Source organism: Solea senegalensis, linkage group LG14, assembly GCF_019176455.1.
Source record: "Solea senegalensis isolate Sse05_10M linkage group LG14, IFAPA_SoseM_1, whole genome shotgun sequence".
Taxonomy (NCBI): domain Eukaryota; kingdom Metazoa; phylum Chordata; class Actinopteri; order Pleuronectiformes; family Soleidae; genus Solea; species Solea senegalensis.
Genome location: NC_058034.1, coordinates 16,077,788 through 16,092,732, shown reverse-complemented (window position 1 = coordinate 16,092,732; position 14,945 = coordinate 16,077,788). Strand labels below are relative to the sequence as shown.

Genomic DNA, 14,945 nt, shown 5'->3' with positions numbered 1-14,945 from the left:
ATACCTTGAAACAAGTGAAATTATCTTAAATATCTGAAGCCTTATTAAGTAAATAAGGCCAAAAAAATGGCGTGATTAGATAAATACACTGAATTCAAGTCAATTACACAGTACTTATTTTATGTTTTTGCTGTGACATCCATCGCTCTGAACGTGTTTTATTGTTGTTTAATTCATATAAAACCAACAGAAGCTGCAACAAAAACCGCTGCTGTTGTTGTGTTTAGTGTTCCTTGAATGAAGGAAATGAAGTATTAATAGTGAGGCTAATTTGCCAGTAGCAATGTCGAAGTAAAATTGTTTTCATGCACAAAATCTATTTTTATTTCTAGATTTATATGTTTAGACATTAAATATTTTCAAAGTACTTTATTGTTGACTTATTTTTTTTACACAACTGTTTTTTAGTCTCAGCCACAATGACTTTACCTTGTTTAAAAGGCTTTTCCTGTAGTGTTGTAGTGTACAGTGAGTGTGTATTTATACAGCATGTGTGTGGTGGTGACTAAGGGGATTAGAGGTGACTACGTACAGACAGGCTGAGATTACACCTGCTGCTGTGACACACACCCACACACAGGTTTGCACAGCTTTCCTTTTAAGGACTTGCGTCCACTTCCGTTCATTTGAGCAATCTGATCACAGCCTCATCCCTCACCTTACCCATAACCAATGAATGCCTATCCCTAACCTTAACCTAACCACACTTCAAATCCTGACCCTAAACTTAGGGAAATGTGGTTTCCGCTCATTAGGACTAGGTTTAAGGACTGAGGTTAAAGCATTACGCGTCACACAGGAGGAGGTGGAGGGAGCTTGACAGATGATGTAGCTGTACTGAACTACCTGTGTTGTCAGTTTACTGCAGTTACGTTGTGGTCAAAGCTGATATTGAACATTCTGTTCTTTTGAAATATCTTTGTTAGAGAGGAGAAACATCTCATGCATCCTGACCATGTTTTACTGTGAACTCTAAGAAAAAGCCACTGAACCAGAGAGAACCTTTCTCCAAGACACTGTTTCTCAATCCTGGTCCTCGGGGACCCACTGCCCTGCATGTTTTAAGATCCGGGATCAGCAAGGAAATGTTTGTAAGCGATTAAATATTGGGCCAAAACGTCTTCAGTCAGAAACAAAAAACCCACGTTTGCTGCCTTAAACTAACAATACTGTGGACGTTGTCTTTAATCAGTTTTTATTATTATAAACTAAACATTTAGTTAACCCGTCAATTCTTCTACATAATACATCTGAATTTTATCAATTTTTCAGAATGAAAGTTCTTAACTTGATATTTTTTTGGGAAAATAAGCAAATCATTTAAGAACAGATCTGTTAAAATCATCTACCGGGCCAGATACTGATGCTGGAAGGCCAAGTTTTGGCCCATGGGCCATCAATTGCTGACATGTTTCCCTGCTCCAACACACCTGATTCAAATAGCTCATTAACAAGCTCTGCAGAACTCTGGTAACGACCCATTTACTTGAATCAAGTGTGTTAGAGCGGGGAAACACCTAAAACATGCATGATACTCTATAAGAAAATTCATTTTAGATTATTGTGAGTCTACCATTAGTTGCAAGTTAAAACACGTAAAATAATTATTTTGCCATTGGGTTCATTTGATATTAAACTACGTTTTGGTTTAATATCTGCCCTCCAAAAAAATGCTTAGACAGAAAGTAAGCAATGCACTTGTGCACACTTCCTTCCTTCTGTAGCACGTGACTCATACTTTGGCTTCTCATGTGTGCTGTGACTGTCAAGGTGTATCAGGAGAGATTATCGGAGGCGGCCAGTTTATGAATGAGTACAGGTCAGGGATTTAACCAGATCCGACAGGCAGCCAGTGACGTCTTAGTTCATACAGATGCCTCAAGCTCATCTGCTCCTCTTTTCAACGCTTTCCCTGATACAAGAGCGTCCAGCGTCGTCATCCCTTCCTGCTGAGGTCTGTTAGCCAGCTTAGTATAATCTCCCCTAAAAGACACTTAGAGCTGAAAAAAAACTGGCTTAGTGTATTAGACGGCAATAACCAGGACACGGGAACTATTCGACTCCCAAGAGCAGTACCATCTGGGGATGAGGCAGTAAAAGTCAGCTGATGGAAGCTCTTGTTAGAATTCTTAATGTGAATGAAGTGCCCAGGAAATAACATCTTCACATCTTAAGAAAGCCGACTGACACCACGAGTCAGATTTAAATGATTTATTAATTAAGAAATGTTACAAATGTGATCAATTTGTCGCTCACTCCTTCCTGAAGAATCTGCCAATGCCTGACACTTTAAAACACAAGGGCGGGGATTTTCAGTAAACTGCATCTCTAAATACATCAGTTAAAAATCACAATAACAAAGGTTTGGTTAGCGGAAGCATGGTTGTGCGTGCATGAAAATGTTTAACTTAAACTGGCACTGGTTAGATTCATTGACTTACTTAAGCTGTTTGCTACTACTTTTATTTTATTGGTAAATTAGCAGTGTATAAAAAAATATAAAAAAGGCCATTGTTATTTGAGATTCAGAAAAGCAATCCAGCTCGATTCAAATGACACAAAAAAGCCATGACAGATGTTTCAACAACTCTCACTCTGTAAGGCTTCAAAACCACTGACTTTTTAAAACTGTGTGAGCAAAGCTTTGTTTCCAAAAACAGAAATCTTGTTAAATAAACTCAACTTTCATCACCACTACACTAAACTATGACCTTCCAAAGAGGAGATCGTTTTCTGAAACCCCTTGATAAATTGTGACAAACCTTTCAACTCTTAGAGAAAAAGAAAAGCACTAAATTAAATGTGTATTAAATGTTGGCATATGACAAAAAAATGAGGAAGAACAAATATGTACAGCACAAAAGAAAAGAAAATTGTATGCAATATGAAAAGGCTTCATGTTGCTCTGGGCAACAACCCTCCCTCCCCTCTTGCAGAAAGGTCTTCACTGAAGAACCCTCACGTCCAACCCCATCCCCACCCACACATATCCACTCACACACACACACAGAACATCACGAAACACGATTACGTCACTAAGCCTGTTAGTTTGGGGAAAAGGTGAAGCACTGTGAAACCCTCCAACCCCTTCTCTCTCTCTCTCTCTCTCTCTCTCTCTCCCTCCTCCCTCCCTCCCTCCCTCCCTCGTCATCCGTGCGTCTTCAGTCGGAAAGAGGAGACAGGGTCTTGGCGCAGTCGTTCCACTCGTTGGTCTCGGTGTTGTACACTTCCAACGTGTTGAGGAACTCGTTTCCGTCAAAGCCGCCCACGGCATAGATGGTCTCGCCCAGCATGGCCACACCTGCATTGCTGCGCGACGAAGTCATGCTGCCCAACATCTTCCACTCGTTGCGGGCGGGGTCGTACATCTCCACGCAGCGGAGCGCGTGAGAGCCGTCGAAGCCGCCGATGACAAACAGTTTGCCTGAAGAGAGTGGAGAATGTCAGCGTCAGTTATGACGTTTGTTAGGAAGTTATGATCTACACACACAACACCACAAAATCAGGTGATGGCTGATGACGTGAGTACTGCAGTTAACTGGATAATAAGTTTACTGCTTGATGCTAGAAAATAATCAAATTGTTGTGACTAAAACTAAAACTAGAAATGCATGTAAAAATGTTAGTCCAATTGAAATTGTACTGAGGCATAAACTGCGTGTATTCGTTCATTCCAACTCAAACTGGCTTGGGTGCTCTCTGTATGATCCACAGCTGCCACAGCCGGGTTTTGACCCGGAAATAATAAAAGAAGCTTGTACACAGAAGAAGAAAACAGCGACAAAAATATGGCAAATCCCAGGCCCGTAAACAGAGATGATGCTCTGCCAGCTTAAACAATTGAATATATCCAAGTTCATGGAAGGTGGGAAGACTGAAAATGGCACTCAACATGCTAACAACTAGCCACCAGCTAAACAGGAGACCGTCCAATACTAATGAGCTTAAAGGGGGCAAATCCACTCCCTTCCCCGCTAGTGCTTGTATACTGGGACAAGGACAGAGGTCCAATTTAATGGTGCATGGCTGCTGAGCTGCTAGACAAGGCTCAGTGGAGGAGGATTGATGTTGTCACCGAGTAAAGCTGATGTTGAGAGCAGAGTTTATCCAGCCAGAGATAAAACCTGACCTGATGATGTAACAGTAACATGATCCCTAAAACCTTACATTTCCAACTTGGATATTAACTACTTTATATTCTTTGGGAAGTCTTTCGTCACCGTGAAAATGCATCACACTTTCCAAAAATGACCGTTCACGGTTTCATAGTGGGCTCACCTGCATGGACGGCGACGCCGGCTCCCCTGCGAGCCACATTCATGGGGGCAACCAGGGTCCAGGTGTTGTTCTCGGGGTTGTAGCGTTCCACAGTGTTCAAGCAGTTCCACGACTCTGCCCCGCCGATCACATACATGAAGCCGTCTAACTCACACACTGCTGCCTGGTGCCTCCCTGAAAACAAGTTTTGTTGAAGAGTAAAATAATTAACAACAACTCCAGGTAGAGTTCTGAGTGTGTGTGGGACTTAGTGGACACGTACGAATGTTAAGGGAGGCACAGTTGGACCAGGTTTTGGTGATGGGGTCAAATGCATCACAGTTCTTCAGGCCCTTCTGCCCACAGGGGTCCGACCCTCCCACAACATAGAGTTTGTTGTTCAAGGAGCACACACCTTTAACAAAGAAGACAGCTAAGTCTTAGTAATGAAAAGAGGAAACCTCACTAATCATAAGTGAATGAATTTGTGGCAGGAGGGGCCGACCTGCATTGCAGCGGTTGGTCCGCAGCTCTGGCATTTGAGCCCACTCGTCAGCATGTGGGTCGTACGTCTCTCCGCAGCTCAGCTCATCAGACTGCCCATTCGATCCTCCAATAACGTACAGCTGACCCTGTGAGGTGTGAAAGGACAATGCATCAACACCCAGACACTTATTAAAATTTGAATGCCTTAAATTCACATTTGGCAGAGATGGCAAGATTAACAGAAATAAAAAGAACAGACTTCGAACAGGCAGTGAGTATGCAGGTATTATCAGGGCCAATACTAAAAGACACTTAGAGTCCATAAATGTACGGGACGAAGATGAATGCGAACTGTACCATGAGTATGGCCATCTGGAATCGAGCCCTTGGAGTCCGCATGGGAGCCATGAAGGTCCAGCGATCCTCTTTGGGGTCATAACACTCCACAGTCCTCAGACACTCCTCTCTGTTGTAGCCTCCTGCAATCAGACAGATGCACCAAAATTAGAAAAGACGCAAAAAGTCCCCCCAATTTGTTTTATATACAGTTCAGCAAGAAAAAAGCTCTTGCTCAGACAATGTTAGTCTACCAGTTCACATGTTTTAGTACCAACCTGCTGCGATGAGTCTTCCATTCAGGGCTGCGGTGCCCAGGCCTGAGCGAGCGTAGTGCATGGGAGAGAGCGGCTGCTCCTCCAGCTCCTCAGGCTGGGCCTCGAAGCTGAGGCTCTTCATCAGGCAGGGGGTGGCAGAGGGAGAGGTCTGAGGGGTGCTGCGGCTGTGCAAGAAGATCACACACAGCACACCGTCCAGCACAGCCAGACACAGATAGGTGTTGTCTGGAGGAAAGATTCACAGTTGTTAACAGTCACTCAAGGTTTTGAGAGTGAAGGATGCAATGTTTAAGTAAAAAAAAAGAAAGAGCATTTCATCTATTCTTGAAGGTATCTATGAGACACAAACAACTCATAAACACTTACTTGTGGTCTTCTCTGAGGCGATGTACTTCCAGTCTCTCCTGGTGGTGTGTTTGGGGGCATTCGATGCTTGGTTGGTGGGCGACAGGCTTCCTGAGGAGCTGCAGCTCATCTGTCTCTGGGTGTTCTCTCGTACGGGTTTCTTCTGCAAGAGCACAGTGCAGCTACAGAAGCCAAGCTTGCACCACAGGCCCACCCGTGGCCAACACCACTTGAATCACAACCAACCCAACACTTTGATCCAGCTGATCCTAACGTTGACGCAACATAATGAACCTACGATGCGTTTGTACTGAAATCTCCACTTGAAGCCAACAAACCCAGCACTGCAAACTACACCCTCAGACCAGAACTAACAACACACAGTTAAGTCAAAAACACTGTGGAGGGTAAAAAGCAGACACACGCAACTGCCCACACGCAACTGATTAGAGATTATTTAAATCAAAATGTGGTTTAAACATACACTCAACAGCACAGCCAGGCAGGCATCTGACAGTTTTTACATTGTGGTCATAAATGAGCCATATCTTCAACTAGCCAGGCCCAGAATGTATAGTAATGTTTATGCTTGGCAAGGCACGAGCTAAACAGTAGAGCTACACACTGCCAAGCAAAATGTGGTAAAGACTTCATTACAAGAGAAGCCAGGCATGAGCTGCTGTTGAGTACCTGCACAAACTGATGGTGGTCCTCCTCGCTACCAAACACCTCACTGTGCCCCTCAATCACCAGCCCTCCATCCACCAGCTTATGGTCAGGCGAGTAGTACAGCGTTTGCACCTGAAAGACAAACAGGAACAACACACCTATGTGGCTGTCTCCATGGCAACACACTGAGAGCCTCAGTAGAGAGGGGAAGGAGGAGTAGTGCTGTGAGGGGTGGGGGAAGGGGGGGTGCGGGTGGGAGTCTCCTGGATCTTCAGTCTCTCGAATGCAAAGCATCCTTGAAAAAAGACACACGCTCCATTTGCCACTGCATTAAGTGGGTTAAGTGTTTGAGGTCAAGAAGACATCCGACAGTGGCTCCCCTTTAAATTTGCATCTAAAAAAGAGGGAGGGAGCTGGTGAAGAAAGGCTGCAACTGGAAAAATTCTTCTTCTGTGAAGAATGAAGAGGAGGAGGGGCTGCACGCTGCCCTCTTTCCACCTCTGCTGCTTGGAAACCGGTCCTTGAGCTGAAGAAGTTGGTCATTGAGATGATTGCCACAATAGGCAGTCAATTCCAGATGACTAAAGACAGTTGTGCTGTAGCAATACAATCAAGCTAATGCTTGATTATTACCCCGTGGTATATCCCATCCCATAAGAAATAAAAGCTACAAATTATCTACTCAGAAAATTGGTTGAAGTGACTCACTTGACGTATTGAGGGTCATTTTTTAGAAAGAATAAGGCAAATGTGAGGTGTTTAGTGAAATATACAAATTTCCACAAAACAAATCCTCATGATTATGAACAGTGTTTTGTAATGCATAATTTGAGTGGTTCTTGAACATACTGGTGGTTAGACGGGCTTGAATAAGCATGTACTGTTAAGTGCAGCAAATGGACATTCAATTAGATGAATAGTTTGCAAGAGGTTTGTAATGTTTTCTTTGAAAAGCAGAAATGAGATACATCTGTATATGTGTGACATGGACAGATGGGAGCACTATGTTGGCTGCAAAGAGAGGCAGTAGTGTTCCTCCCCTCCCTCTCTTTTCTCTGACTCATTACCCTCGTGGCTCAGTCCTGGCTCCTCAGTCTGGTCTCCTGCTGCTGCAAATAAACCTATAGGAGAGATAAAAATCAATGGGGAGGAAGGCCTGTTAGTGCTGGAGCAACAAACACGCACCTGTTCAGATAGCAAAGTGGCAGTGAGACAGCAGAATCAAGGGTCAAACCTGTGTTTTTGTGTTTCAAAGGAGAGGAGCACTGTAATACTCAGATAGGGTTGTACGTAAAACCAACCACATACCCAAAAGAGAACAGTGGACAACAAAAAAAAAAAAAACAATAGCAAACAGTAGCTATTTTTCGGCTCACCTCTAATTTGTAGTATGGGTCAGGGGTACAGAGTTTCTTACTGCAAAAACTTCAACAAATCAGAGGGAAAAAGAACAATCCTGACAGAGCAGCATGACAAGGGCATGCTATTTATATTTCATCCCCCTTAATGACTTCTTAACGTCAAAAACAGGAGGAGTCATAGAGAAGGGAAGGGGCAGGTTAGGAATGGAGGACAATCCCAGTTAAGATGCATTTCCTGGTACTGACCTCCTCCATCAGTCGTTCCAGTTGGTCTCCATTCTCCCAAATGCTACGCTGCACCCAACTGAGCACCTTTGAGTAAAGCTTGCCATTGCTGGGCAGAGTCAGGTTGTCTTCTAGCATTACTTCTAACTGTAAACACACAAGGGGATGAAACAAGAGAGAGTCAAGCACAGCAGGGATAAATAGATGCACAACTAGGAGAACCAATACTGCAGCTTATTATTATGCAGAGTATTATTATTTAACCTGGGCCTTAAAAGCATTATAACAAGTCACTATATACCTCTGATAAGTATTGCTTAGAAATCAACTAATGTACACACCATTGGTGCAAAATAGAAGGCATACATTAAATTAATGGATTAATTACTGGATGAAGGGATGCACTGTGCTGACCTGTCACTATACTGTACCCACATGCTCAGCTGGTTTTAGCAAAAATGAAAATCTAAGAGAGGCACATAAGTATTTTAAGCTAATTTTCTAAGTCAGACAGGTAAAAATACAAAGCCTAATCTAGTATTTGTTATTCAACCCAAGATGTTCAAGGCTGACTTGAGTTAAGAGAAGCTAGTAAAAAAAAAAAACAGCAGCCAATTGCATTATAGCTTTACACTGACTATTAAATAGCTGTACAGTTTTATTTACTATATTATTGCATAAGTGCTCAGGGTTTAATTGTATGTCTTTAAATTCAGCATCTAACCCTAACCCAAAAATATCTATACCAATGTTGGTGGGTAAATGTATTCAGAAAGGTACACATATGCAAACCTTTAAATCCTTATAGGTGCAAATTTAAGCAAGTACCTTGAGTCGGGGTAGTCTGAGGAAATCCTCCTGTTCCGACACTTCCAGTAGATGGTCTTGAATGAAGGCGTCAACCTTGGCCAAAACTCTGGCATCTCCCATGGAGCTGGCAAAGTTGCGAAACGAGATGGCACCCTGGGAATCCATTTTGGACAACAGGTAGTCGCCACAAATCTGAGAAGTGAGTGGAAAATGATGGGAGTAAATAAAATTACAGACAGGATTCGAGTACCGGATTTCATCAGTGGCACACTAATAACTACAAACCTGTTTGACCCGCTCCATCTTGAACCTCCTGGCTGCTGAATAAACTTCCTTGACCAGCTCTTCATCTGCCTTTAGTCTGAAAACAAAGAAGAGGAAAGAAGAAGTGGTTGTTAATCATTTTCAAAGGTTGAGAGTGTCACAGTAATGAGGTGAAAAGGTCAATGGCCAAAGGTGCTTCTCACTTGGCAGTGTAGGCATAGTTGAGCAAGATCTCCACAGCCTCTGGGTCCAAGTCCTCAAAAGTGACATGCGAGACTCCATGAGACTCGATATCACTATTAAAGATCTCAAACAGGTAGGGACTGCAGCAAGCCAGAACGGCACGATGTGCCATCAGCTCATGACCACACACCTGTGGAGACAGATGAAGACAAACACTTAAAATGTGTAGTTGCAAGTATCTGTGTTTTAAAAGAAAGAAGTCTTCATTTACATTCATTAACATTTACACCACCCCTTGAATTGAACAATGTGGAATCCACATTGCACTGACATGTCATACATCTAATAAAAGCAAAGGAATTACTTTAAAAAGTGCTTAAAAAAGTGCAATGGCCTTTGTGTAAGTGTGCGTATGAGCATATGTGTGCATGCAACTGTACCTGCAGTCTAACATCACAGAACTGACCACTCTTTCTCAGAGCATTCATTTTGGCCACGGTGGAATCCAGGAAACTTTCATCCTCAAAGATCAAATAACCGTTTGGAATCATCTTGGTGAATTTTAATAGCTTGCCTGAAGAAAAATGGTTGGAAAATATGTATGATACATACAGCAATGATACCCAACATATTCATTTTCTGCATTCTTTCAAACATGCTTTTAGCTGTGCACACACTGTAATAGCTGGCTTTATTAATTGGTGACCAGTGGAAGGATTAGGATTAGATGCGACTGTGATGTGAATTGTGCATTATAATCTGTACTATGCATTAGTCACAGCCTTACCTAATCGAGAATAATGCAAATCCAGGGATGCGCCACTGCTGAGAGTAGAACAGGAATTAAAAGGTAGACAAAGCAGACTGAGATCCCAGGGAAACTAAGTCTTCTTTAGCCGTTGAGAGGGACGGGAAACTGTCAGAAGAAATGCCAGCTGACGACACGAACCTGGTTGGGAGAGGAGGTGCAGCCGCACGGACAAACTATCAGGCTTGAAGTGACTGTAATCAAGTCCTCGGGATCCCGTTGGCTATAGAGTTGTACTTATTCTGTGTTGGTCATACATTATAACCTAGAAAAAAAGAAGAAGTCACTTTTAGATGGAAAAACGGCACACAGCTCATTTTGTGTCATTCAAGTAGATGCTGCCTGTTCTTGGCATTCAAGCAATGCTAGCATGAGTCAGTACCACGTGTTATATCAAGTCAACCTTGTGCAAGTAATGGCAGATGAGAACTCCGCCCTCCCTCCTCTTCCACGTTCTCAGTGTCCTTTTCACAAGCTCAAGCTCATTTTCCAAACATGCACAATGTGTCCATATTCCTCATGTGAGTACACATTTGTAGAACATCCAATCAAACAATACTCATTAAGTTTGGGAGGAAAAGTGGAATCATGCAATTTATTTCAACAGAAGCAATACAATAGTTCATGCCTTAGGAAAAAAAACCTTTGCATAGCGATTTAAATCCACACCTGCTGCTAATTCGGGCCAAGCAAGACAGTTAAATCCTTAGCATGCCCTCAGCTGTGGCTCCATGCGCCCTGAAACACAGCCACACCAACCCCACGTTATATGACAGGCCCCTTTGGATGGCTCCTCCCTATTGGATGCCTTTCATTCAAGCACTGACCTAAAAGGATAAAGCAGGAGGGACAACATTCCCACTGCCAGTCAATTGGCTACTGTGTCAGTCTTATGCAACTCCATGACAGCACTATAAATTCTGGTTGACCATAAAAAAACCACAACATTTTTAATCTAGTCTAGCCAAAACATTTTATGTTTTTAACAAAATCCACAAACCTTACTTGTACATATACAATCATAATACATGTCACCACTACTCTGTCTGCAATCTCAAGCTCAGTCAATAAATTACACTGCATTTCCAACTTCTCTATCTCAGATTGGGAGAGAGGACAAGACCGACCACAGCAGCTGCCCCAGTCTGAAATTGTATACCAATTACTAAGTACCATGTTGTATGTGCTTCCAGTTGATATAAAACGTGACATAACCAACTGCAACATGTGAAATGTACTTCTCACTCCAGCTTCTGTCCTTTTTGACTCTTAAGTGTGAATCACTGGAAGAATTCAATGATGGGGCTGCTTGAAAACCTTGTAACTAATATTACAAGCCTCTACTCAAAAGGAGGCATCTTATAATCTTCTAGTCAGACATATTTTCAATAAATTAATTCCTCTACGTTTTTACGAGTTTTCGGCACATGAAGGCTGTGGCCATATGAAGAAATTATTAGATGGTGATCCCGACACAGATTCAGATTTTTTATTAAAAACGCTGGTTTTCTTCAAAGATAGGGGAGTATAATGTCTCTGAGGCAAACTGAATAGCATTGGCATTGTGCGTTACAATTCTTAAGCTACCCAGACAGACTGACACTGGATAATGAGACTGAAGCAGAAATCAAGTCCACTTTTTTGCACATTGTAAAAATAATTATGTGCTAGGATGAAATTGATCAGTAAAAAAATTGATTTGCCTATTCAAACCGCATTTACTGTCGACAACAATGCTAAAAAAAAACACTGTACAACAAGAAAAATGTATAATAAACCATTCACTATTCGAAAACACCCACTTTTGCCATGTTCCATTCCATTTGAATTCATCTCAAGAGATGTGACTCATGCAGTATGCCTACTATATACATTATAGAATATATTATAGAATTGCTTACTTACAGAGTAAGCAATTCTAATCCAAATACTTGAATTACATACCATGAAGCAGAAGCCAACAGGCTGACAAAAACTTAAAAACCTTGATGTAAGTCCACTGGTGTGAGTGCCCATAGAGATTTGTCCCGACAGTGGTCAGTACCTCTCTGAGTAGACCGCATTTTTGTGGTGAGATTTTAAATTTCAAAGTTTGTTTTGCTTCAGCAATGAAGTAGAGTGTCTATTTCTACGCTGTCTGAGCAAAGAAGTGTGCGCGTGCGGGTATTTATCAACAACCTTAGGCTTCTTTCTCCACCTATGACCATAAATGAGTGTTACGTGCGAAGTGATGTGGGAAACGCCCCTTTTTTGTAGTGCTGAATGCGTTTTCATCCACCCCCTCACTCTGATTCTTCACAGGTGCCTCCACCCCACAATCAGGTGGTAGGGAGTAACACAGTGTAAAACTGGGACTGGTTATCCTATTATATTATCCCATTTATCCACCCAACACACAAGGTAAACTAGCACTACAACCCTATCTATCTACTACACAATACTTAATACAGAGCTGCTGCTTCGATTCATTATCTACAGAGTAAAATAAGCACAATTACACATCAACTATGTTTTAAATTATTATCTAAAGGAAAATGGATGCCAAAAAAAGACTGGGAATGGGGGACTAATTTGAGGTTTTATGATCTGGGTAAGTGGATCTATGAACCAGGGAATAAAGAGGAGAGAACAAATGTGTGAAAGAGAAAAGAGTCAGCGGTTGCTCTGTTGCACATGTTTCCATCCGATTAGTCGCACACAAGAGTGCACGTCTGTGACACTGAACAATCAGTATTTGCTGGACAGCTCCCCCAGTGGTGAAGAGAGGAGCTGCTCGCCATTTCCCCTAGTTTCCCAGTGTGGAAAATTACCACTGATTTTCAACCTCGAATACAGAATACAATCAAATCATAACAAGGTTATTAAGGTGTCAATAATAATCCTCTCTCTGTCTACACACGCACACAATAAACTGACAACATTGTCAGAACAAAGATTATTGCCACACCATGATAACCACTTAAATGTTAAAATTAGCATTTTTTTTTTAATTTATATTTTACCTTTAGTGCACTGCTGCTGTGTGGAGCACCCACAATTTTGTTGTGCAATAACACTAATGTATATTCTATTATATTATATTCCAAGATGGTTGGTGTTGAACATCCTTATCCATGTAAAACACAAAAAGTTTTTTTTTCTTCTCCGTCATAAGCGGCAGTAGCAGCAAATTTGACTATTAAAGACAATTTCATTTTACTAGACAATCGATATAGCAAATCCAATAATGATGGAATAGTGAGGCGTCAATGCTATGCTCACACTGATCACGGCCCATAAACTATGACAATATGGCAACAAATGGAGGGTGAATAAAGGGCAGGATGTGCCCGTGGTGCTACACTGACAACCCAGCCACCCCCTTAAAGTTGGACACCTCGCATTTCGTGTTCTCTGCAAAGCAGTGTCACCTCCTCTTCCTCACCCCCACCTTCTTCCTCTGGTGTATGTGATGTATGGCGGTTTACCACGAGAGCGTCTGTGCAGCATATATCACCACAAAGTAGGTCAGGGAAGAAGAGGGCGGCCAGGAAACCAGCGAATCTCACAGACATACAATATGTCGCGTACAGATAAATGTGTGTATGTGCCGTGTGGAGCCGGACATAGGCGACAGACCCCCGCATAAAGATAGAAAGCTAGTGCGAACGCCTAGGGAGGCAACCTGGTCCTGCTGCTGCTACCGAGCCAGGGATGAGGGAGAGACATGAGGCAGACACACCGGGCGGATTCATCCACTTTAAAGGCCATATTCATTGACGTTTAACCCGACAAGAGAAAGACCCTTTGTTAAATGTGAGCCAACTGCAAAATCTAATTTCCCAAACTACAGGGCGGTTTTTGTGTGACGTGCTGAATGTGTGCCTCCTCTCGCGCCACTTTAAGACAATAAAGAGACGTTATTTTTTTTCCAGCGGTTTCCGTCCAGTTTGAGCCAGCAAACACACCAGTTTAAGACACCACTCATTCATTTTAAACATATTTGGTTCATACGCGTCAGTGGAAAAACAATGTCACTTTTGAATAGAGATGAAAAATCTTACCTGAGGCGTTTGACAACAAACGATATTAGACATATTTAATGCGAATTCAGTGTTGGTTGGTTCGGCTTAGAGAGAAGACGCGACGCGGCTACAGGCACGGTTCTCTGTGGCTAACAAGCAGGCGTGTGTTCCTTCCTTAGATTCAGCGTAGAGAGAAGAAGCACGTCCACTCCAGACTATGACAGACTCGTTCTAACAGAATGGCCGCGCGAGCTCAGTGGTGACTTTGAAGCTCGGCCCTGGGAACAGCCGCGTGACCGCCACGCCGCCTGTGACGTAAGCAGCGGAGGGCCGTTCTACCACGCCCACACTGCTCTGGGTGATGTGGAACTGATGAAATCCAGGATCCAATGCTGTTTTCTTTTGGGTGAATCATTTCATGTAAATGGAACAAATTGGCAATATGTAAAGCGTAAGCTTTTTTTTAACTGTAGGTCCAGTTTGTAAAGGGTGACTCACATATGCTTGGAAGTAGAAAGTATTGCAATTTTATTGTCACAAAGTACAAATACCTCATTACTGAAAAATCATGTGTCTGATTTTACTTTGTTATTTATATTTCTAACAACTTTTACTTTTACTCCACTACATTTCCTCTAACTATCTTTGTTATTCGTTACTACCACATAACATCAGAAGAAGAAGAACAGTTAGTAATGGTCTACAGAGCTTTTCTACTCTTGAGCAGCTTTACATTCACCCATTCACACACTTCCACATGGGGTTAAGTGTAACATATATAGACTTCTTCCAGTTGAAAGACAATTCACCCTACCATTGAGCTACCATGACTCCATCCTAACTCTTCACCTAAAACTAAAGTACATTTTATATCAGAAAATACAATATATATATATATATATAGAACCTATTCACCTGC

At 42.3% G+C, this 14,945-nt stretch overlaps 1 protein-coding gene across 4 annotated transcripts; it reads right to left on the bottom strand.

Moving 5' to 3' along the window:
* Positions 1–2,196: 2,196 nt before the first annotated feature.
* Positions 2,197–14,278, bottom strand: ivns1abpa (influenza virus NS1A binding protein a). 4 transcript variants are annotated; one of them, XM_044043615.1, is made up of 16 exons: positions 14,066–14,278; positions 10,164–10,287; positions 10,002–10,039; positions 9,655–9,788; positions 9,235–9,404; positions 9,053–9,128; positions 8,786–8,959; positions 7,979–8,104; positions 6,393–6,503; positions 5,724–5,865; positions 5,358–5,582; positions 5,101–5,222; positions 4,763–4,889; positions 4,541–4,672; positions 4,279–4,452; positions 2,197–3,424 (listed from the first exon to the last, which is right to left on the bottom strand). In XM_044043615.1, the coding sequence occupies exons 4-16, from the start codon at positions 9,763–9,765 to the stop codon at positions 3,162–3,164; spliced, it is 1,953 nt and encodes a 650-aa protein (XP_043899550.1). In that variant the 5' UTR covers positions 9,766–9,788; positions 10,002–10,039; positions 10,164–10,287; positions 14,066–14,278; the 3' UTR covers positions 2,197–3,161. The 4 variants fall into 4 exon arrangements, with proteins under 4 accessions (XP_043899550.1, XP_043899547.1, XP_043899548.1 ...); XM_044043612.1 differs by having other exon boundaries at positions 10,002–10,287; XM_044043613.1 differs by lacking the exon at positions 14,066–14,278 and adding an exon at positions 11,967–12,165 and having other exon boundaries at positions 10,002–10,287.
* Between the last annotated feature and the right edge of the window lie 667 nt (positions 14,279–14,945).